General features: G+C 39.9%; 1 protein-coding gene across 8 annotated transcripts in view; it reads right to left on the bottom strand.

Annotated features, from left to right (window-relative positions):
- The window catches only part of ATP8B4 (ATPase phospholipid transporting 8B4 (putative)), a 213,537-nt gene that overhangs the window by 12,323 nt on the left and 176,976 nt on the right, over positions 1-24,238 (bottom strand). For all 8 annotated transcript variants that reach the window (XM_059701901.1, XM_059701877.1, XM_059701884.1 and 5 more), the window contains 4 exons: positions 23,466-23,649; positions 22,712-22,935; positions 8,642-8,725; positions 5,454-5,699 (listed from right to left, as the gene is read on the bottom strand). In XM_059701901.1, the coding sequence (XP_059557884.1) occupies positions 5,454-5,699; positions 8,642-8,725; positions 22,712-22,935; positions 23,466-23,649 (738 nt within the window). The remainder of the gene's footprint in view (positions 1-5,453; positions 5,700-8,641; positions 8,726-22,711; positions 22,936-23,465; positions 23,650-24,238) is intronic.

Below are 24,238 nucleotides of genomic sequence, written 5' to 3'. Positions count from 1 at the left end.
AAGATTACAATAGATCTGAATGTGTTGATTTGGAAAGCTGTCCAGCATATGTCACTAAGTGAGAAAAGCGTATTACAAAAATTACAAGAATTTCTCTTGAGTACATATGTGTGTGTGCGTGTCTCAAAGCAAAGAAAAAAATATGAAAGGATTGAGCTATAGTAATCATAATAGTAGTTAAGCAGGAAAGTGTGGGAACGAAAGGAAGACGGTTGATTTTATTTTAAACACTTCTATATTGTTTGAAATGTTAAAAGGAGAACTTTATAACTTAAATAACTGAAGAAAACTGATATTTAAAAAATAATAGACATGGGTACAGTTTGGCCAATAGCATGAGCAGAACACATACATACCATACGATTTATAACTGTAATTATATATAGACCAAGGAAATTTCATGGGGATTGTTACCACAATGACAAGTCAAGCTTAAACAGTGATAAAAGGCTATTAATGCCACCATCAAAGTGAGTTCATTCACAGAATTCCTCAAAGGTATTATTTTAAATACACAGGACAGCAACTTCTGATTGAAGCCAAAATTGCTGAGCTTTCATGATTATAAACATTTATGCATTCATGTCTAAGAATTCTAAGGTAAAGCAGACATTTTCATGGCTTCCTAGACATAAAAATAAGTGATAGACTAAAATGACAGGAATTAACCTATGTATTCCTTAAATTGAAATTTTGATGTTGAAAGAGGATCTGTGTATTTATCATCTATGAACAGAGTGTCTCTCCCACTTTATTCTAGGGTGGTATTGGTGTCCTGGGTATCCCCTCATGGAAGATAGAGGTGGACCATGCATTCCCTGTAGTTACTATGTACTGGGGGAAGGCCATAGCTTCCAGTTATCTTTATAAAGGAGGGAGGTCCACATGGCTTTGGAGTTGAGGATCTGAGGTCAGATCTGTGTTTAAATCCTGGCCTATAACATGTTTGTTGCTTTCATCTATAGTAATAGCAACTATGTTTTAGAGGGCTGTGAGGGAAGAGGAGTAAATGAGATGTTGGAATTATCTCAGTAACAATTCGTTTACATAGGAAATGTTCAATTATTGGGAGCTGCTGTTGTTACTCTAAAAACCAGAAAAGCCTGACAGAAGCGAGTGGGCCAAGTATGCTTTTAGTGTCTACAGACATCTTCTTCCTCTGTTTTTCCAGATAGTCTCTCTTCTAAACCCCAGTGCTCCTAGCTTTAGGACCTCTCTCTTTCTTTCTCCTATATAAACAAGAAAGTACCTATCTTCCTTTATGCTCAGTGTAAGCTTTCTTCTCATACTGCCTGAAAGTTTTCATTTTAAACAGTCTTTCTGTAAAATAAAATACTTTATCCCAGAAAATGCTGGCGTCAGATAGGCCTGGGTTCCAGTTCTGGACCTGGAACTCAGTGCGTGACCTCAAGCAAGTCATTTAACCGCTCAGCTTCATCTGTAAAAGGGACAATAATACCTACTGCATAGTGGCACTACAAAATGTGTACAAGCATGATCTTACTCATAGTGGTAATGATAACACAAGTTTCTGAAGGCTACCACCAAGGACAGGCTTGCTTTAGTCATCTGAGGTAAGATGGGAATTAACTAATACAGCGGGGATAGCTGGGTACCTCAACCAAATTCTTCTCACTTCCTTTGCTCAACTTTAACCTCTCTCTTCATATCCCTTGCCCTTCCATTCATTCAACAAATACCTGTGTTTGACATCTAGTTTAAATTGGAGTACAGTAATAAACGAAGCGTGCCAGAGGTTGGAAACTGGTATTCATTCTCACCCATTCTGCTTCTAGGCCACCATCACTAGCCTTGATCTCTCCTTTCTCATTCTCCTATCCAGAAAGTTCCTCCGTTTCCCGGCTGATTCGGGTTCCTCAGAATTAATGGTGGGCATATGGGTGAGGCAGGGAGAAATCAAGTAGAGGAGAAATCTATGGAACAGGAGTGTGTTGATAAGACTTAGAGGACTTTAAGCCTGTAACATGGCAGAGATCACAGCCACCAAGTGGTGAGACCCAGAGCCCCGTCTTTGGAAGTACAGCTCCATGTGCGCATTACCGCTTCCCAACTATGCCAATACCCTGAAACTCAGTTAATAGTTGTGTTGTAGAAAATACCTCACATTTTTAAAAAACACAAATGCCTTTATTTAAGAACATTTATTTGGGAAATAAGACTACTGAATCCTAGTCCTAAACCTGCAATGCAGTCACTGTGTAATCTTGGGTAAATCTTGAATCCCCATTTGTTATGTCAATTTTATTTAAAATTATACCAGTTATGTTTTTAACATATGACCACCAATTCTTTGAAACTCCCTTCTCTAGGAAATGGAGCTTAATTCTCTTCCCCCTGAACGTGGACTACACTTAGTGACTCACTTCTAATGACTAGCATATGAAAAGGGAAACACAGTCAGTTTATAATGGGGAAACCTGAAAGATATCATCTTAACTACGTAACCAAGATCAGCATCACCAATAATAAATTATGTTGATATCATGTGCTCCCTAATAGGATGCAACAAGAAGAACACATCTCTGTGATTCTTCCCCCAAATCCACAGTCTCAGTCTACTCTTAAGAAAATATCAAACAAACCCAGGGACATTCTACAGTACTCCTGACACTCTTCAAAAGTGTCAAGATCATGAAAGACAAGGAAAGAGAACTGTTAGATATTAGAGGAATCTAAGGAGACATGACAACTAAAGGCAATGTGGGATCCCGGAACAGAAGGTCATTAATGGAAAAACTGAGGAAATCTGTAGCTCAGTTAATAGTATTGTACCCAGGCTAATTTCATAGTATTGGCAATTGCACTGTGTTTATATAAGATGTTAGTGTTAACATTAGAGAAAAGTTAGGTGGACCACAGTTGCCCTGGAGGAGATGGAAGGCAGAGAGTAATCTTGGAGAGACAAAGGCCCATCAGGACTAAACCAGACGGACGTGGATAGTCCCACCAGGTTACCAATGATTATTCTGAGTCCTAAATGTGAATCCCTCTGAGAACACATGGGTATCATTCTTATAAAACCTTGCTAATCAAAGGTAAGAAATTTTAAATAGTTTGATTTTAAAAACTCCAAATTATAAAATGCAAAATTCTGTGATCTTTTTGTGTATAAACAATGTTTTTAAAATAAGATTGTTTCTATAATCTCTCAACTTGTGGGGGGGAAAAAAGGAGAAATGTAATGATGACATCCCACCATAAGAAGAGCTGTGTGCTTCATGGGGAAAACTGCTTCTAAATCTAAAGTTAATATAGAAACATAGCACTGGCATTTCTGTGATAGAATATAAAAAAGTAAATTATGGACAAGCTAAGTAAAAAAAGAGAAAAGGATATATAAGAATACCAACAGACTTTTTATATTAAAACAAACAGAACTCCTTTCTAACCCAAAATTATAGGATTATAGGGTTAATTTTGAAAACTAGTTTCACTAAAATCATATAATGCCTGTCATGTCTACAATAAATTTTACAGGTAATTTTTGCCCTTATTTATACAGCAGATAATGTTAAGGGCAGTGTGAAGAATGGTTTCCCTTTGCATTTTCTTCAGATATTGACTCTTTATTTCAGTTACTACCTTTCAAATCACCTCTTGGAGCACCAAGTAACAGGTCTGACCTGGAGGTGAATAAGCTAAAAAGATGTTACCACTAAAAAGATGCCACTGTACATCCCATAGCTGCCCTCCCACTGGAGGGAGAATCCAGAGAACTGGAAATGTGGCCTCATGACAAGGAGTAGATCATCCAATTCCCTGGGCTGGATCTACAGGAGTATATACTGCATTTGTTTAGTGATCCCAAGGCACCAAAACAAGAGAAGTTGGAGTGCCCAATGTAGTGGCAAGACGAGGTGATATAGACTTTATCTGATAACGGACTCTACTGATGAATGCCTTAGGTACATCAGTTGCTTCTAAGCCACTCCATGATTTTCTCCTCTGCTGCAGAATTGAACATTGGGGAACTAGGCTTAGAGGGCTCACAAAGCACCAGTATGCTTTCTTGTAAAACAGAAAATAGAACTCCTTTCTGAGTGGAGAAATCTGGTTCTGCTTTTGGATGCTACTTGTCTGACTGAATTTTGAACTTCCAAGATGTCAAGTGTTAGATAGCTTTGGTATGGACTTAATGATATCACTTAGATGGGCAAAGGAATGGCAAAGATGTCATTTTAAAGTAATATGTTTACATTTGATTCATTCAATTTAATAAATATTCAATGAGTCATGAGAAAAAGTCTGGGTTTAGTGAGATCTTTTGTTGGATGTGAGCAGTTAAGACTTCTAAAAGAGATTGTTTATAGGATAAAAAAGTTCTGACCAAAGGCAATTCAAACTCTATAAAAATTAAGCCTTTGATTGACACTTTCTCCTTAAGAACAAAAATAGAAAACAAACAAACAGAGGCCACATTGCTTGCTGTATGCATACAGACCTGCAGATTTTAATGGATCAGAAAGCTTTTGTGAATTCTAACATCATATCTAATAGTGTTGTCAAATATTTGCTTAAAAAGGAAGTAGAAACACAACTCAAGATATCCAGTGGAAGAAGATAAATGGAAAATCAAGAAGATAAATCAAAAATCATCCCTGTCTTCCCAGCTGGTGTGGCTCAGTGGTTGAGTGTCAAACAATTAATTAGGAGGTCATGGTTTTATTCCTTGTCAGGGTGCATGCTTGGGTTGCGGGCTCAATCCCCAGTGGGGGCATACAGGAGGCAGCCCATTGATGATTCTCTCTCATCACTGATGTTGCTCTCTCTCTCTCTCTCACTTCTCTCAAATCAATAAAAACATAGTTTTTAAAAAATCATCTCTGTCAGATTCAGAGGTGTCACAGTTGTAACATAACACTGAACCTCTTGAATAATTCCAAGGAAAGGTATTGACAGATAAACTTTAGATCTCACTTTAAAACCTGGAAATTATTAAGTCTTTTAGAAATCATGAAAAAGTTTTCTTTCTGTTATAAGTGGAAAAATTTTCTTCTTCAAACACCAGAAGAAAGTAGTAATGGTATAATCGTATCCCTTAACCAACCATGCTCAACCCCAAGAAGTAATTCATTGGACGGTTTCTATTAACGTGGAGGTTATAGACACCTATGCTAATTTCCTATATGTGGTAATTTATGTTAAAACTTCTTGTTTTCTTTCTTTTTTCAGCTTTAGTGAGAAATAATTGACATATTTTGCTACATAAGTTTCAGGCATACTGTATGATGGTTTGATTTACATTTATTATGAAATGATTACCACAATAGGTTCAGCTAGCATCCATCTCAAAATGTGTAGTTAAAAAGGAAGTCCCAGTGTTCTTGTAGGATTTTTTTTTCTCCAAGAAGGAGACAAAATCAGTAAACAATGAAACAGAATTTTTAAAGTTGTAAAGCCATCATTTAAGATGTTTTCACCAACAGGTTTACCTGCACGCTGACCACAATAACCAAAGACGTGGCCATGGTAACTGCAAAAGACTGGTAGTCGGCAAGGTGCTGCCCGTCTTCTCCAGCATCGCTGTTAAAGGCCCCATAAGGGATGAAGAAAAGAGCTAATGAGGTGTAGATTCCATGTGCCATGCAGATGAAAAATCTACGCTTGTTAAAAAGTAGATTCAGCTGTCCAGGTTTGTAGAGCTGGGGAAAGTCCATGCTGTTCTGGTCACTTACATCCTGTCAACAGAGAGTTATTTCAGCAGAGGAGATTTGAGGAGAAGTCAGAGGCCCCGAATTCCCTATCTCCAGAAATAGCAAGTGCATGTCTAAGCATGCCCTCATATGCACTACTCATTATCTTGTTTTCGTTCCCACAATAACCCAGAGGATACTAAAATGATCTCTATTACATAAAGGAGGAACTTGAGTTTCCAAGAGAGATTCATGAGAGGTTACACAGCTCTTATATCAGAACCAAAACCTGACTCGCACCCAGATGTTTGGCTTCACGTTTAAGTTTTCTTTCCTGTACTCTCCTGCAGCGGTACTCGTGACCCCAGCATCCTAGTACATCATGTGCAGTCAATGGGCCCTGGGGTTCATTGCCAAGGCAGTGAGTGGTAGTAACCAGGTGATGGCAACAGAGAGCTGCAGAGTTGGAAATGGCCAATCAGAGTTCCCAACTTAGAGGGGTGGGTGAGTAACAAGAGGGGAACAGGAAAAGGGGAAAACTGCATGTGGGAGCCCAGTGGGCAGGAAGAGCTGAGTGTTCCACCCAGGGAAGATTCCAGTGACAGTTACCAGGTGTTCAGGACAAAGGATTCCCACAGAATATGAGGGCATCATGTTTGGCCCCAATGGGGTCCTGGGAGAAACTAAAACAGTGACTCTCAAGCTTAATGTGCATGGAAATCACCTGGGGAGAAGATTATGATTCAATAGGTCTAGGGCCCAAGACTCTGCATTTCCAACCAGCTCCAAAGCTGATGACCACACTGTGACCACCAAAGCCAAATGCCAAAACCAAAAAGGATGGTAAGGACTGACCACAGAGGACATCAGGGGGGCATGGGTGGAGGAGATGCAGCTGAAGAGGAAGGAATACAGTTATGAACTCTGGGGGCAGATCAGGTTCCCCTTCCCCTTGTGGAATGGCGTGAGTCTTGGTGAATGGGGTCCCAGGAAGAACACTGACATATTCTCTTTAGGACGTCTGGTTTTGAGATGCTGTTGGGGGCTTGTTTTCTCAGTCCAGTGACTGGTAGAGTTGAATGCACAGACTTTGAAACCAGACAATCCTGAGTTCAAACCCTGGCTCTGCAGCTTAGTAGGGGTGTAGTCTTAGACCTGTCTGAGCCTCAGTTTCCTTATTTCCATACACGCTAACAATAGCATCTCCATCACAGAACTACTGACATCATTAAATGGGTATGTATTCAGCAGAGTTCCTGCCATACTTTAAGTAATAAATACAGATGCCTCTATAAATAATAACAAATACAATAATGATAGTAATAACAATGGTGATAGCATAGCAAGTTCGGAGCCAAGTGGCCTGGTGTCAGGCTGTATCCTATGACTTATTGGCTGTATGGCTTTGGGCAGTGACTTGAACCTCTGAACCTTGGTTTCCTCCTTATAAAATGAGTGATCTGTAGGTGATCACTGAGACCCTCTCGGCAGAGCACTCCATGATCCTGGGATCAGTTTAAGAACCAAAGTTGACAAAGCAGAAAAAGAAAGGAACACAAGTAGATGGCAATAGAGGCCTGATTGTATATATTTTTCCAAATTGCACAATAATCATCTTTTCCCAGAAACTGTCTTACTTTTATTATTTTATTCCACATTCTGAGGAGATATAAAGTACCAAGAAAAGAGACACTTGTCAACATGGCACTTGAAAATGAATGCACATAAATCCTTTATATCTAAGGTCTTTAGGAGTCTATTACTTTGTGTAGAGTTCCATAAAATGTGCTATTCACACACTGCCCTTTTTACATATGAAAAGTGAAACTTATAGCTGACTACAAAGCCACAAAATGGGAGAGTGGAGTGAGCTCATAATGTGAAGATTTATATTTTGCAATAGATGGCTTTGGGCCAGAAAGTGAGGCTTAGCAAATGGGTCTAACAACAGCCTGGAGAAAATCTGGTCTCCTTAAAAATACTTCAAAAAAAATTTTTTTTAAATAATACACTGTCATCGTGCCATGGAAACTCCTCTGGCTAGCCTTTCACTTCCCCACAGGCAGCCAGACATGTCCCCCCTTCCAGAAAATACCTTCCAAGGCTCTGAGTATGCCAAGGAGCCACCATTTTTATAAATGATTCTCTCTCTTCTCTCCTCTCAAGCATGTTGAGCTAAACAAAACCTGCAATGCACCCTCTCTCCCCATGGCTACGGGGCTGTGTCTCTCTCCCACTGGGAGAGTTCTCTGCTGGTCTGTAGTTCTGTTCTGTGCTGACCAAGGAAGTCTTACCACAGATGCTAGCTCTCTGCACGCCAACCTGGTTTCATGAATTTTTATCTATCACTCATGGTTCTCTACACTCTCAGAGGCTAATACTGCACTTCCCGGTGTGTGAACCACAGGGCACTAGTTCTGAGGCATATTAATAAGTGATGTATGAAAAATAGGTAATTAAAAGTACAGTCAAGTGAGTTTGAAAAATGCTGAATTAAAAAAAGGTTAGACTATTTCCTGCAGGACATCTTAGAGCCTTAAATGCTGCCTGGAGTTAGGCTGAATTCTATCACTATTTGGCTCTATGGCTTTGGGGCAGTGACTTGAACTACTAAATCTACCAGAACAGCAGCTCAGACTCTCACTCCCTTGTGATGAGTGAATGCATTCAACAACTCTACTTTGATAGACTGTGTCTGCCTGCAGGCACCAGAGGACACATGAAAATGCTCAGAGCCTTAAGAGCTCTGAGATGGTGGGGTATGGATCTAGGGTATGAATCTCTAAGAGGAGAGTAGCCAAACTTTGATCAGAGAAACTTCTTGGGGCAGTGGGGGATATGAAAGGGGTTATGACCCAAACAATACCTATTAAAACAATTGCACTCCTAAAACTCTTTCTATGACTTTTATCTTCTACTTAGAAGTTAGAAGCAACTAAAAGGCATCAACAGAGAAAAATAACTTGTAAATAGAGAAAAACACATACCTGGTCAAAAATCCCCATGGCTAAAACAGGAAGTGATGTGTAGACAATGTTAAAAAGGGTGATGAACCACTGGTCATAGACAGTCTGAAAACAAATAGCACAGCAGTGAGAAACATCGTCTATAGGAGTGATAATATATATTTACTTGTCAGCTCTTAAATGAAATTTCTCAATTTCCTGAGGTGGGTGAGAGTTTAGTTTTGGAGTCAGACAGACATGAGTTCTCCCCGAGGCTCTGTCTTATCAGCTCCCCTGCCTTGGTGGGAGACCAGATCTCTCTCAACTTCCATTTCTTCATCTTAAAATGAAGCCATACACTCCCTACAGACTTGCAGTGGGGATGATAGGAGATGACCCAGAGAGACCACTGGACACATTCAAGGCCCGGACCCTTGTGGTGGGTTATTATTTCATCCTTCAGTTTTGCAATGGGTTATAATGAGTCTAATGATCTAACTTAAGTGATATGCAAAGGATCCACTAAAGTCTTCAGAGGGAGATGCAAAAATTAACCTGTCAGCTCTAGCCTGCTTTCAGAAGGAGAGCTTTTTCTTGGGAGTGGTTTAAAGTAAAGTGGGAATGAAGCTATTTGCTCAGGATACTACATATAAACAAGTAAGATGATAGAAATATCCCCTCACATCTATATAGAATACTTCCTTGCAGGAGCCTCACTAAAATTCATACAAAACAGGTATTATATATTCATTTGTTAATGAGTACATAGAGATGTAGAAACAGAATCTTTTGGAGTTACAGAGCTTAATACAGGCAAAGACAAAAATTAAAACCCAGGTCTCCAGCTCCTAAACAATGCCTATACTGGCACTCATATCATTCATTCATTCATTCATTCATTCAACCAATATTTATTAGGAAACCACTATGAGCCAGGTACTATATTCTAAGCAATGGTAATTCAACCTGATCATTCAGATAAAAATTTCTCATGAAATTTGCATTCTAATGGTGTCAAGAAAAGGACAATAAACAAGATTATATATGTCCTTTTCTTGACACCATTAGAATGCAAATTTCATGAGAAATTTTTATGAATTTCATTATGTGAATTTCATGAGAAATATATATGAATGAGTGAGTTAGAAGATAAATAAATACTAGAGAGGAAAGGGGAATAGGAAGGGTGGGAGGGTTGTAGTTGTAAAAAGGTAATTAGAGAGGTTCTCACTGAAAAGTTACATTTGATAAAATGTAGTATGCAACCTTACAGAATCCCAGCCCAGAGCAGGAATCTTAACAGGGTCCCAGATGCCAACTCCTATATACCCCAAGAGTCTACCAGAACAGCAGTTAGGTCTCTCACTTCCTTGTGATGAGCAAATGCATTCAACAACTCCACTTAGATAGACTGTGTCTGCCTTCATGCATCACGGGACACATGAAAATGTTTATCACAGCATTGGTTATAATAGCTCCAAACCAACCAAAACATCCATCAGGTGTACCATATGGACATAATGAAATCTTCACTAATAAAAGAGAAAGATGCAAATTGACTGTACCTTCACGACACCCACCAGCCAATCAGCAGTGAGTATGCAAATTAACCCAATAAAGATGGTGGGTTAATTTGCAAGCAGCTGGGGGCAGGGTGAGACACTTGCGTCGTCACCATAGCGACGACACAGGCATTCCACGGTGCCCCAGCCACTCCAGGCCTCTGGGCAGCATAGGAAGGCCGAAAGGTGGCTCTGGGCCTGAACAAAGAAAGAAAGGCAGCTCCAGGCTGGAGTGAAGGTGGAAAGGCAGTTCCAGCTGGAGTGAAGGCGGTACTGGCAGCCAGGGGAAGGAAGGCCCATTCTTGCATGAATCTTCCTGCATTGGGTCTCTAGTATTACAGAATAATGAAAAGCAAGAACTACAGCTATATTCATAAACAGGAATGAATCAAATGCTGAACAAAAGAAGCCAGAAAAAAAGTATGATACCATTTCAATAAAGTTCAAAAAATGTGCCAATCTTTTCTTCATACTCATGGTAAAATTAAAAGACAAAGCAACAATGTGATTATAAAATGCCAGGGTAATGGTTACCTCTGAAGAGTTGTACAAAGGGTATGGCTGAGTAAAGGTATGGGAAGCTTCTGGGAGTTTGGCAACATTCTGTTCCTTTCACTGGATCATAGTTACATGGGTGTTTGTTTTGCAATATGTTAAACTGACATTTATGTGTTAGGTACTTTTTTGTAGGTTGTTTATACTTTACAATTTAGAAAGGAAACATGTGGCCTTTTTTAGTTATAGCCTGGCAAAACTTGGACACTGGGAAGATTTTAAAATTCCACACCCCGGGCCAATTAAATCAGTATCTTTAGGGGTAGGATGATCCAGTTAACGGTAGTTTTAAAATTTTTTGAGGAGGCCCTTGCTAGGTGTCTCCCTTGGTTGGAGCATTGTCTTGTGAACCAAAAGGTTGCAGATTTCATCACCAATTAACACATACCTAGGTTACAGGTTCAATTCCATGTAGGAGGCAACTGATTGATGTTTCTCTCTCTCCCCCTTCCTTTTTCTCTAAAATCAATTTAAAAAATATATCCTCAGGTGAAGATTTAAAATATTTTTTTCTCAGGTAATTTCACTGGGAAGCCAAGGTTAATTTTGATTATTTTACTCATCCCTATGCCTTCATCAAAGAGAGGGAGAGAAATTGCTGGCACAAATCCCCCACTATTTGTGGTGGCCTCTGACTTCCATTCTTCAAACATATCAATTCATTTCATGATTACAGTTTGGAAAATGTAAAAGGAGGAAGCAGCCAAACTGAAATCTTGTGGCCCCAGGCAGAACCTGGTGCTGGTCAAATCACTTATTCTTCCTTTACCTCATCTACCATTCAACTTCCACTCACAAGGAAGGGATGATTCCTGGTATTAGGAAGAAAGAAAGAATCTGGGAAATTATGACATGCTAAACTGTCAGTAGCTGATGGTCTGATATAAAGTACCACCATTGTCACAAACTGACTAGCATTAAAACGTACAATTATTTCACAGCAGCATTTTTAAGTTGGAACTTCAATTCGAAGCCTAATTTTACAGTTGGAACAGGAGAGGACAAGAAGGGAAAATCATGAGAATCAAGCTTAAATGAGTTTTTGCAATTTCTTGTAAGAATTTTACTGTCACTCAGAATCACAACAAGAAATGATATTTACTGAGCCCCTACTATGTAGCAGGCACTAGTTCAAGGGTTTTACATATATTGATTCATGAAATCCTTACAAGCTTATGAGGCCATTACTACAAACAGCCCCCAAATTACAGATGGGAAAACTGAGTCCCATCAAGGTTGGGACTTGATCAATGCATTGATCACAAAGATTTTCAAAGCATGGTCTAGAGAACTTCTAGGGTACCCACAAGGTCAAAACTATTTTCACAGATACTAAGAAGTTAATTTTATTTGCCCTTTTCTATCTTTTTCTTGAATAAAGTCATTTACAATCAATTGAATGAAGAAGCAGATATGAGAATCCATCCAAGGACCCAAGTCAGAAATCTGGTATTTCTCTCTGCAATACTCCACATCAAATTAATCCCCAAATCCCACCGATTTAACCATACCAAATAGCTTGTGTCCCTGCCAAGGTCATTCTTTACTTCTATAACTTTCCTCCTGTTGTCCCCTTTGCTGGGATGCCCATCCTCTTACTCCTCACCTTCTTCACTATGATTGATCCTTGAAGGGTCAGCACATGGACAGGTCTTCCAGGAAGCGTTTCTGAACCCTGCCCCCTTCCACCCTCCAGAGTTGGGATCCAGACACTTCTTAATAGTCCCTTGACACTCCACACCTCACTGCTTCATAACTGTCAACTTCAGTTATTTATGTGCCAGTTCCCAGCACCACCTCCACTAGACTCTGAGCTCCTGGTGAGCAGGTTATACGGCTTACACACCTGTGCCAACCCAAGAACCTAACTCGGTGCCTGGCATGTGGTAATTACTCAGTGAAAGGAAGCTTTGTCTTCAAGGTTAGGGCATTGAAATCAGAAGCAGAATCAGGTATTCTTAAGATAATCTCTCTGAGTCTTAGGTTTCTTGACTATAAAATGGGTATTCAAGGGAGGTAGTGAGTATTCAATGAAATAAGTAAATGCCAGTACAGCAGCACCTGACAAACAGATAGTGCTCAATAAGAGCATACCTTTATTATGGAAGGGAAAGAAGGGAGGGAGGGAGGGAGGGAGGGAGGGAGGGAGGGAGGGAGGGAGGGAGGGAGGGAGGGAGGAAAGAAGGAAGGAAGATGGGACAGAACAATCCAAGCTTCAAATGATGGGTCAGTGAAAAGGTTTATTTTTTCACTAATCATACTTTTTTTTATGAAAATACAATTATTTACTGCTATAACTAACCAAAGATTTTATAATAAACTACTGTATTAATGAAATCAATAGAAAATTGGAACAAAGTTTAAAGAAAACTGAATGCCTAGATATAATTAAGCTTTTTCCTCATAAATACTTAATTATATCAATCACTGTTCACTCTACTCAAACTGTTCATCTGAGTCATTCACCTTTTAACAAATGCCTTTTCTGAATTAGCACAATTGAGTTCAGGGGCTCCCACAAAAATTAAAGTCACAAGCAGTATTTCTTTTACAAAGGTTTCTTCTTCCCCTTGCAAGAGATCTCCACCTATTCAAAGAGCTATCCTGAAGGTCTTTAGATACCCTCAGAAAAATTTTAATTATGCCCCCCCCCCTCTGGGAACTAGGAACAGCTGAGAGAGCCACACTAGCCCAGATCATGACCCATGTGGATCCCATCCCTGTTTCTCCCCTTCCAGGTATTCCCAAGCCCTCTACCACCTCCACTACCCACCTATCTCCAACCACACTCATGTGTGCACACATGTGAGTTGACCAGATGTCCCAAACACATGGGCAGGGGGGAAGAGAGAGAAGGAATGATTCTTCTGGAGCCTCTGGTGTGTGAAGAATTCTGGCCTGAGACTAGACCAGTCTTGTGGTGCTGACACTCTAATTTTGGGTAACTCAGATTGTTTATATAAACAGAGTTTCTGTTCATATAATATTTGTTATCATATAAACATATTTTAATATAAATACTTTAATATGTTTTTAATTTATTTCAGAGAGAAGAAGGGAGAGGGAGAGAGATAGAAACATCAATGATGAGAGAGAATCATTGATCGGCTGCCTCTTGCACACCTCCTATTGGGGATCAAGCCTACAACCTGGGCATGTGCCCTTACTGGGAATTGAACCATGACTTCCTGGTTCATAGGTTGACACTCAGCCACTGAGCCACACCAGCTGGGCTAAATATAAATAGTTTTAAAAATGGATCCTAGGGCTAGTCATATCACCTCAACTTCCAAATTGTCAGTTCCCCATCTACAATATTCTGACTAAGAGAAAATCCATGCTCCCGTGAGATGCTATTAGTCTGTTTGGAACCATATAAATGTCTCCTCAGAGAGCAGAAAAAAAGGGAGAGAGAGTTCTCCATTTTTCCAACTTCACTGTTTTCCTACTTAAGGAAAACTCCTCCTGGCTCTTTTCTTTGGGGGAGCAATTTATCAACCTTATCAACCATTTTATAGAGTAAAAATACTCCAACTACAAATCACACTCTAAACACTTGGGAAACAAAAACTCTATGATTTATAGAATACCACATTTAAATAAACCTTAATAAGGCTCTTACACGGTTACAAAGGGCTTTCCACTCTGAGACCACTGGCTTAGCTCCTTGTTCAAACAACGGGATGAACGGCCTCTTTGAAGACATGCATCCCCGTTTTGCTGTGTGTTGCAGGAGAAAACTATATAATAATATTTTTTTCTTTTTGGCCTGAAAAAACATTTGTCATTTAAAGAAAACACATTTTGGAATAAATATGAGGTGCTTGGCCTCAGCACATCTGTTCCTGATTTGTGTAATTAGCAGAAACCCACGAGCAGGATCCAGGAGGAATGGCCCGAGACCGAGCACCCGCCCCTGCCTGGGTTTTCCACAGAGCACATCTGGAAGGCGAAGGGGGTGAGGGGGGCGGGGGGTGGGGGGACCGCTATGCCAGGTTCAGATGGGCTCACAGGTAACCAAATCCATGAAGTCATCAAAGCCTTGAGATTAGTCACACTCTTTCACATCACTTTCCAAACTTTTCATTGTAAGTTTTCTTATATTGTTTGTCAGAACTAAAGTTTTTCTGGCCTTGACAACATAATTGTTTCCATATCACCACAGAATTAAAAAAAATACATACACAGCTCTGTATCTCACTGACAATGATAAATTGTCATCAGATAATATCATCTCACAAGTACACAGTGCCAGTAGTTGCATAGTTTCAAATGTGAATTTCCTAAATAGGGCCTTAACCAATGTCTTTTATTTTTTTGGCTCTATACCTGGTGGGAGACAGCTCATCTTTATTAAAAACCTGAGGGCATAGAGCACTTTTAAAATAAGTTACATGCATAAATGGTGCACGCAAACCCGCAGTGGACTCCATGAAAAGCATGTGAGCTTTGATAACAGTTTAGGATGAGACATATCCTTACAAAGGTTCCATGATTCAGCTTAGAGACCTGTTTGACCTTTTTCCAGACCCCTCTGGTTGGAAATCTCATCAGGACAGATTATATTTAAATTGCCTCTCAGCAGCAGTTTGTTTGGAGTGCTTGCTGGCCCAAGCTTCCAGATGACTCCGGGAGGCAGTTTGCCTAGAGACAGGCCTGGCCTTTCTAAGGGCCTAAGGTTTGGGAGACACCCACCAAGACATAGCTTTCTCTCAGTAAGGGAGTTCATTTTTCCCAATAGTCATATTGTACTGAATGCTTCTGGTCGTTTCTCCTTCAGATTCGAAATAAAGCAAACATTTCCCTGGTTAGGTTGGGAGAAGATAGTTTAAAAACAGAAGAAGAACCCTGGCCAGTGTGGCTTGGTTGGTTGCAACATTGTCCCTGTACACCAAAAGGCAGCAGGTTCAATTCCTGGGCCAGGGCACATACCTAGGTTGTGGGTTCAATCCCTGGTCAGGCATGTACGGGAGGCAACTGATCAATGTTTATCTCTCACTTCTCTTGCTCTCTCTCGCTCTCTCTCTCTCTATTTCTCTCTCTCCCTTCCTCTCTCCAAAATCCATTTTAACAACAACAACAACTGGTATACTTTTAAAAAACAAAAGCCCTGTCCAGTGTGGCTCAGTTGGCTGCGTGTCGTCCCATGCACTGAGAGGTCACTGGTTTGATTCCTGCTCAGGGCACAGACCCGGGTTGCGGCCTCCCCAGTAGGGGCATGCAGGGGGCAGCTGATTGATAGTTCTCTCCCATCAATGTTTCTCTCCATCCCCTTCCTCTCTCTCTCTCTTTCAAATCAATAAAAGTATATTTTTTAAAAAAGAAAAAGATATAGCCATTCTTCTTTTCAAGTCTGTGACAACTGGAGTGGCCACTTAGGGAGAGAGGCAATGGAGCACTGCAGGGAGAGTCAGAAGACATGGCTTCCAGTCCTAGCTTTGCCTGTCCCTAATTCTTGGTTCTTGGGTGACTTGGGTTCGTCCTCTCTAAAATGAAGGGCTAAACTCATTATCCCCGACACTCCCTGCCAAAGCAAAGATTCTAGATTTCAACAAAACATACATTTTTTGTTCTGTGTCCCAGCTGTTTCTCTCAGGAAAGCAAGCAAAAGGAGTGTGGTTCTTCCCAGGCAGATTCTTTCCCCCTGTGTCCCAGAGCAATCTCAACAGAGGCGAGGTACTGAAGTTAATCAGAGGAAAGTCCGGGAAGCAAGCACAGCCCAGCCTGCATCACATCATCCTTCGTCTGACATGTCCTCAGTGCCATCATCCCACAGGCAGTGAATGAAACCACCCACTGGCCCTTTGGAGCCTCGCACGCCACAGTGAGATCAGCTTGCACATCTGCCCCAGCCCACCTACCAGGATGGGGCATTGGCTGGAATCTACCAAGGACAGCATCAGAGAATAAGAGCCTGGATAAAATTTAGCAGGCTCCAAGAGACAGACCAACATAGTAAGAAAAAGCACATGTCACTTCATTAAGTAATTAAACTGGTGTTTTAAAAAGTCAACATCGTATGTAAGAAAGCACAATCTGTTTACATTTGGTCAGATGTTTTCAGCTGCAGAGTAGACTACTTCAAAGCGATCTGTTAAGAGGTGCAGGGAAGAAATATTTAGGTGCTTATGAATCATGCTGAAATTGGACAGAGTTGGCCCCAAGACATGGCACATCCATGACAAATTAAATTAAAAAACAAAACAAAAAACTCTTGGTGGAAAAATAAGAGAAAGTTAACTATGGAGTTATTTAACATCAGTCTCACATTTATGAAAATAATAATATTTGCAGAATGTAAGTTCCCTGAGGACAGAAACTTATATCCCTCTGGTTCATTCTGGTGTCCCTTGAGATCAGCAGAGCACTTGGCCTAAACCGGCACTCAGTTTATTCTTGTTAAATGAACGAGAATTCAAAGACTGTATGTTTGGTGTTGGAAAATGCGTGTGTGAGTCTCACTCCTGTCAAGATAGGACAGGTAAGTGACTGATGATCAGGCCTACAAGGAAGAGCCTCTAGACCAGCGGTTCTCAACCTGTGGGTCACTACCCCTTTGCGGGTCGAACGACCCTTTCACAGGGATCGCCTAAGACCATCGGAAAACACGTATATACTTACATATTGTTTTTGTGATTAATCACTATGCTTTAATTATGTTCAATTTGTAACAATGAAAATACATCCTGCATATCAGATATTTACATTATGACTCATAACAGTAGCAAAATTACAGTTATGAAGTAGCAATGAAAATAATTTTATGGTTGGGGGTCACCACAACACGAGGAACTGTATTAAAGGGTCATGGCATTAGGAAGGTTGAGAACCACTGCTCTAGACACACACCTGCTGTTTCTGAAATCTGCCAGGCCCTAGAATTTTGTGACTACTGGCTCCATCTCAACATGGAGCCTTTAATTCTATTGAAGAAATTTGGGGGAGGGACGGCAGCGGGTAGAGAGGCCTGACAGCCAACTTTCATTAACAGACTGGAAGTGGCTATCTAATGGGCTTTAGAGGGTAAGAAAGCCTTGTCACCCAACACATGACTTTAGAGGCCAAAGCCAACCAAATGATCTCAATGCTGGGTGGGAGGGGAAGTATGACTACAGAAATGTCCCCTAGTCAAAAATTCTTGTTCCCTGCAGACCAGTGTCTTTCCCAAATATGTGTGTTTTTCACTTGCTTCATTTACAGCATATTGTCCTTAGAAAAACAGGGCTAAGAAAAAATGCCAATAGATTTTTCAGTTAAACCCCGTTGCTAATCAGAAACTGCTAGTGAAAAACAGGAAATAGAAAAGAGACAATGATCCCAGTTCCACCTCAGAGTTGCCCTCACAGCCGGTTCTCATTCTCTCATTCTCACTAATTCACCAGACCACCTGTGTGTGTGGCGGGCGGGGGGGCGGGGGGGAGGGGGGGAATGGGAAACACCAGTGTTTCCACCTTTATAATGGAATAACTCCTGTTCTAGAAGACACTGCTTGCTGTACAAAGCACTGTTGAGTAAGACCCCCCCCCTTAGATACCATGCAGTTTTTTAAAAGGTGTTTCTGAATGAGTTGATGTTAAATGGAATTTTAGAAATTAATAAGATATCAAGTTATCTTACGATGGCACAGTTCTCAAAACTGCCTGATATTGGCACAAGATCAGACATATAGACCAATGGAACAGAACAGAGAACTAGAAATTGACTCAAGCCATTATGCTCAAATTAATATTTGACAAAGTAGGCAAGAGCATACAATGAAGTCAAGACAGTCTCTTCAATAAATGGTGGTGGGAAAATTGGACAGAAACATGCAAAAAAATGAAACTAGATCACCAACTTATACCATACACAAAAACAAACTCAAAATAGCTAAAGGACTTAAATGTAAGACGGGAAACCTTAAAAATCTTAGAAGAATCCATAGGCAGCAAAATATCAGACACATGTCATAGCAATATCTTTACTGATTCAGCTCCTAGAGCAGCGGTTCTCAACCTGTGGGTCGCGACTCCTTTGGGGATTGAATGACCCTTTCACAGGGGTCGCCTAAGACTATCGGAAAACACATATATAATTACATATTGTTTTGTGATTAATCACTATGCTTTAATTATATTCAATTTGTAACAATGAAATTGGGGGTCACCACAACATGAGGAACTGTATTAAAGGGTCGCGGCATTAGGAAGGTTGAAAACCACTGGTCTAGAGTAATGGAAACTAAGGGAAAATAAACAAATGGGACTACATCAAAATAAAAAGTTTCTGCACACCAAAAGAAACCATCAACAAAACAACAAGAAAGCCCACTGCATGGGAGAACATATTTGCCAATGTTATCACTGATAAGGGTTTAATCTCTAACGTTTATAGGGAACTTATGCAACTTAACAAAAGCAAGATGAACAATCCAATCCAAAAAATGGGCAAAGGACCTAAATAGACACTTTTCAAAATAGGACATATAGAAGGCCCAGAGACATATGAAAACATGCTCAAAGTCACTAATCAGCTAAGAGATGAAAAAATGACAATGAGGTATCATCTCACACCTGTCAGAACGGCTACCATCAACAAATCAACAAACACAAGTGCTGGCGAGGATGTGAAGAAAAAGGAACCCCCCTGCACTGCTGGTGGGAATGCAGACTGGTGCAGCCACTGTGGAGAACAGTATGGAGTTTCCTCAAAAAATTAAAAATGGAACTTCCGTTTGACCCAGTAATTCCATGTCTAGGAATATATCCCAAGAAATCAGAAACACCAATCAGGAAGGATATATGCACTGCTATGTTCATAGCAGCACAATTTACAATAGCTAAGACTTGGAAACAGCTTAAATGCCCATCAGTAGATGAGTGGATTAAAAAACTGTGATACAGCTACACAATGCAATACTACGCTGCTGTATAAAAGGAACTCTCACCATTTGCAACAGCATTGATGGACCTGAAGAGCATGATGCTAAGCAAAATAAGCCAGTTGGAGAAAGGTAAATATCACATGATCTCACTCATTTATTGAATATAATGAACAACATAATCAGATAAAAAAAATATAGAGCCAGAGAAAAAATATTGTAAAATATAATAGAAGTAATTCTATAAATAGAAGTAATTTGCAGATTTTTAATATTTCCTACAACTTTTGTGATATTATACTATGTTGGTACAGTTTGGGTAATATTATTATACTTAAAGTCTCTTTTTTTTCTTGGAAAAAAAATAAAATGGAAGTTTCTGAAAGGGAGAAAAAGAAATAGCTTGTTTCTTTGGAGATAAGAAATCTTAGCATCATTTTGTCCTTCATACACCTTACTGCTTCCAAAATATTGGTACTAAGATAAACAGCAGGGCTATGTCAGATTTTGAAACTGTGGCCATAGGGACATGTGTTCCAGAATTTCCCAAAGTGGGTCCTGTTCTATAGGACATTATGCATGTTACTTGGGGGAAGAAAAACAGGGCTCTGTGCCAAGAGAGTCTGAGTAATAATACCAAGTTTTATCGCTCTAAGACACTATATATTGTAAGAAAGACCATTACTGATGCCAAGATTAGACCATATGGAATCTAATAAGGCAAAAGCAGCAAAGGGAGAATAAAGGAGAAACAAATCTTCATGCAGAGAGGCACTATAGAAAACGTGCTTGCATCAACCTTGGTACCAGCTAAAGGGAGAGACAAAAAAAAATTTCTCCTAAAAATTTCAACAACAAACGATATTCACTGGATTTGAAATCCAAATTCAAAAAATACTGCAATAGAGAAAGAGATCCCAGGCAGGCCATATCCCCATTAAGATACCAACAGCAAAAGCCTTATAAATTGTCTCTGGGAAAAAATGGCTTCAGGAATAATGCCATCAAGATGGCAACATAGATCATTCCCAATATCAGTCCCCCCCACAAGAAGACCAATGGCAACTATCCACAGAGAAGACACCGCTGTGAAAATCCCAGAGCAGGGGGATGAGGCTGAAGCATCACCCAGGACCACAGAGACAGAGAAGGACCACATCCAAAGGAAGAAGAGGGGCTACACTCTGACTGCATTGGCCCTCACCCAGGTAGCACAGCACTGTACCAAGAGGGTCCCTCAGGGCCTATTGTTTCTCCAGTGGAAAAAAGAGAGGCCCAGGTGGACACCTAGCTCTCCCAGCACTACAGGACGCTTCCTGGGTGGCCTAATCCAATCTTGCCCAGTGGGAATCACTGGGGAAATCTGCAGAGGCTCAGAGATGAAAAGGGGGGTGGGGCTTACAGCAACCAACACTCAGATCTCACTCTTGGTGCATCCCATTCTTACTTGCAGCAGTGGGATCCTGGCTAGGGGCTCTGCCCATCTACAACTGAAACACTTGAGAAACTTCATTGTAGACAGGTGGTCTGTCTTACAACTGGGTTTAACCATGTCTTTGTAGACAAATGGGTTTAACCATGACTTTGGTTTAAACATGTCTTATTGTTTTCCTTGCTTTTCTCTTTTTAAATGTGAACATTGGCGAGAGACTTCAAAAGAATAATTGCTTAACATCTGACTCTGACCAATTTTATCAGATCTTAAAAGCAGAGCAGAAAATCACCTAAACGTAGGGGTTACAAGTCATGGAACATAAATTTCGACTTCGAAGATTTAATGAGCACAACTTTGGCAGTAAACCTACCTATCCAAGCTTGGTGTATGTGTACACCCAAATCATTAACTTGTCTGTGTCCACAGAGGTCTATGTGAGGATTAGGACATCCTTTCATAATTTTGTAATTTTTCTAAAGTGTCAAAACTTTGCAGTATGAAAACTGGATCTCTCAGAAATACTGCTTAGCAAACAGCCTTGCTTTTTAATCACCCACCTAGGAAGGCATAGTTCACACTCCCACACCTGTCTTTGTTGGACAAAGGTGGAATTGTAAGCAGGTAAATATCCCTATCCCAATGTCTTCTCAAAGTAGAGATAAAATCAAGACTTTGCTTTACTTCAACTGCCTACAGATTATCAAAAATAATCAATAGAAACTTCTTTTAGTTCTGAGAATGTTATCCTTAAAAGAGAAAATTAGGAATGTGTATAGGTGTGACTCACTTTAAGAAATCTCAACTTCTCAGAAAAAGAAAAAGATGTATGACATCTATTTTCATTGCAAAAAGAATTTGCTAATCTCCGTTGGCCCATTTAAGATAACATAAAATGCCAAGATTTAATTCATACTCAATTTTTCTAAAATAAAATGATTGAAAATATCAGCTTCATGCATATCATTGAAACCAGTGATTAAACCCAAGAGGAAGGAAGAATAATTGAAGAAATCTCTGAAAGTTATGACTACCAGTTCATTTTCAAGGACAATCTTGTTCTTTTGTTGTTGTTTAAAATAATAATGTAGTTTTTAATTCATAAATACATTTAAATACTATAGGTCTTACTTTTCACAATTGACACTCAGGATCAAACTTTACTAATATCCAAGATATGGAGTTAAGCAATAGCCTTTAAAATGAAGATGAGTAGATATAAAAATAGAATCCCAATTTATATATTTGCTAATTTTTCTTTGTTATGACCAACATACTCTATACAGCAATTTTTTAGCCAATGAACTGCTGTCAAAGCATCCTTGATGTCAGGGCATCAATTACTTCTCCCTGATTTAAAATATTTACATTCAGGCTGTTGGGGGAGTGACCATTTCCCAAAAGATACCTCAACATTTCTTGTTATTGCTTCTCAGACTTCTGAATTCAAACTTTATATCGAGCTTACCTGTCATCATACAAAAATTTAAAGAAATGAGTACTCATTGGTTGCTATGTAAATAAGAAAAAAATAAATAAAAATCCCAGCTAAATATATATTCTTCTTGGGTTTAAGTTCAAGTCAACTATCAATTACATAATTACCACAGTGTCACTATTTATTAGTAAAAAGCCATGAAGCATAGTAAATTATAATCCAGGGGATCTTATAAAGGAGGAAAAAAAGTCTTTTTTTTTTTTACCTGGGCTGAGAAGCCACAGAAGAAACCAAACCAGAAATGCACAAGTGTGAATGCAAAATTCTTATAGAAGAAGTAGCATAAGAATTTGCACATTCGGAAATAGGACCACCTTCCGTGAACAAGGAGGAGCCTTTGGAGGTATCGAAACTGTGCGAAGGAGTAGTCGCTGGCTAGGACTGCCTGCAGTCCCTCCTGGCCGCTGATTCCAATGCCAATGTGAGCGCCTGCAAAGAAAAAAGAACACTGCCATTCTCCACACAAAGATGCCGTCGCTTCGGGGAACTTGTCATGGCTCTTTTATGGTATTATTTATGTACAGGAACCTTACAGCTATGGCAGTCATAATTTTCACATGCATTATCTCATGAGCCACTCAGGATGGATGTTTATCCTAGTTTTACAAAAGAGGAGATTGGCACAGAAAAGTTCAATAACTTGCACAAGGTTTTACAATGTGTACGTGGCAAAGCTGGGACTCAACCCAAGCGCTGGGACTGTGGCACCAGTTTTCATTCCTCTGTACCAATGTCCTTTTCTAGCCTAAAAATACACAAATGGCTTAATTACAGACAAGGAGGTGGGTTTTTTTTTTTTAATGAATGCTAATAATGGTGGACTCGCTGGACCCAGAGTAGTCATTTTAGAACCACTGAGAAAAATGAAGTTGTACTGGAATCTCCATCACATATTACCCAACGCTGAACCTGAGGACTTCAGGTATGCAGCATGCCCCACTGAGCAAATGTTCTCTTACTTTTGATCATGCTGACATCATTGGCTCCATCGCCTATGGCCAACGTGACAGCATTTCTGTGTTTCTTCACCAGCTCTACTACTTGGGCCTTCTGGAGTGGCGTGACTCGGCAGCACACCACAGTCTTACACATGCAGGCAAGTTCTAGGAGGTCATTCTTGACATCACTTTCTAGGGCATGAGCCTATGATTTAAAAAAAAATACAGAGTAGAACAAGAAGCAATAAATCAAAGGCATCACTTGGGAAGTAGATTTCTTTTTCACCTGATTCATTTTCTAAACAGTTAAATTTATGTTAAGTAACAACAGCCAATAAAGAAATAAGTGTTAAAGGCCAAGAAATTTAAGAATTAAAAGACACAGTACCCCTGCATGTCCTCTTTGACACATTATCATGTTGAACAGGAGAGAGACACAATTAAATGCCAGAGAAGTTCCAGAATCTCCAAAAATAAGGAAAATCCAAAGACAGAACCTAGTCACCATCTCACCAAATTTAGAATGAACTACAAAGTGCTGATTTCTGCCCTGGCCTGCTTTGCTCAATAGGTAGAGGGTTGGCCCATGGACCAAAGGGTCATGGGTTTAATTCCTGGTCAAGGGCATGTACCTGGGTTGCAGGTTGGATCCCTGGCCCAGGGTGTGGGCAGAAGGCAGCCAATCAAAGTTTCTCTCTCTCCCCTTCTGCTCTCTCTAAAAAAAATGAAAAAATATTCTCAGGTGAAGATTAAAAAAATAATAATTACAAAATGGTGCTTTGTTCTCATGATGG

This window comes from Myotis daubentonii, chromosome 1 (assembly GCF_963259705.1).
Source record: "Myotis daubentonii chromosome 1, mMyoDau2.1, whole genome shotgun sequence".
Taxonomy (NCBI): Eukaryota; Metazoa; Chordata; class Mammalia; order Chiroptera; family Vespertilionidae; genus Myotis; species Myotis daubentonii.
The sequence above is the reverse complement of the archived record's forward strand: the minus strand, read 5'-3'. Positions and strand labels throughout refer to the sequence as shown.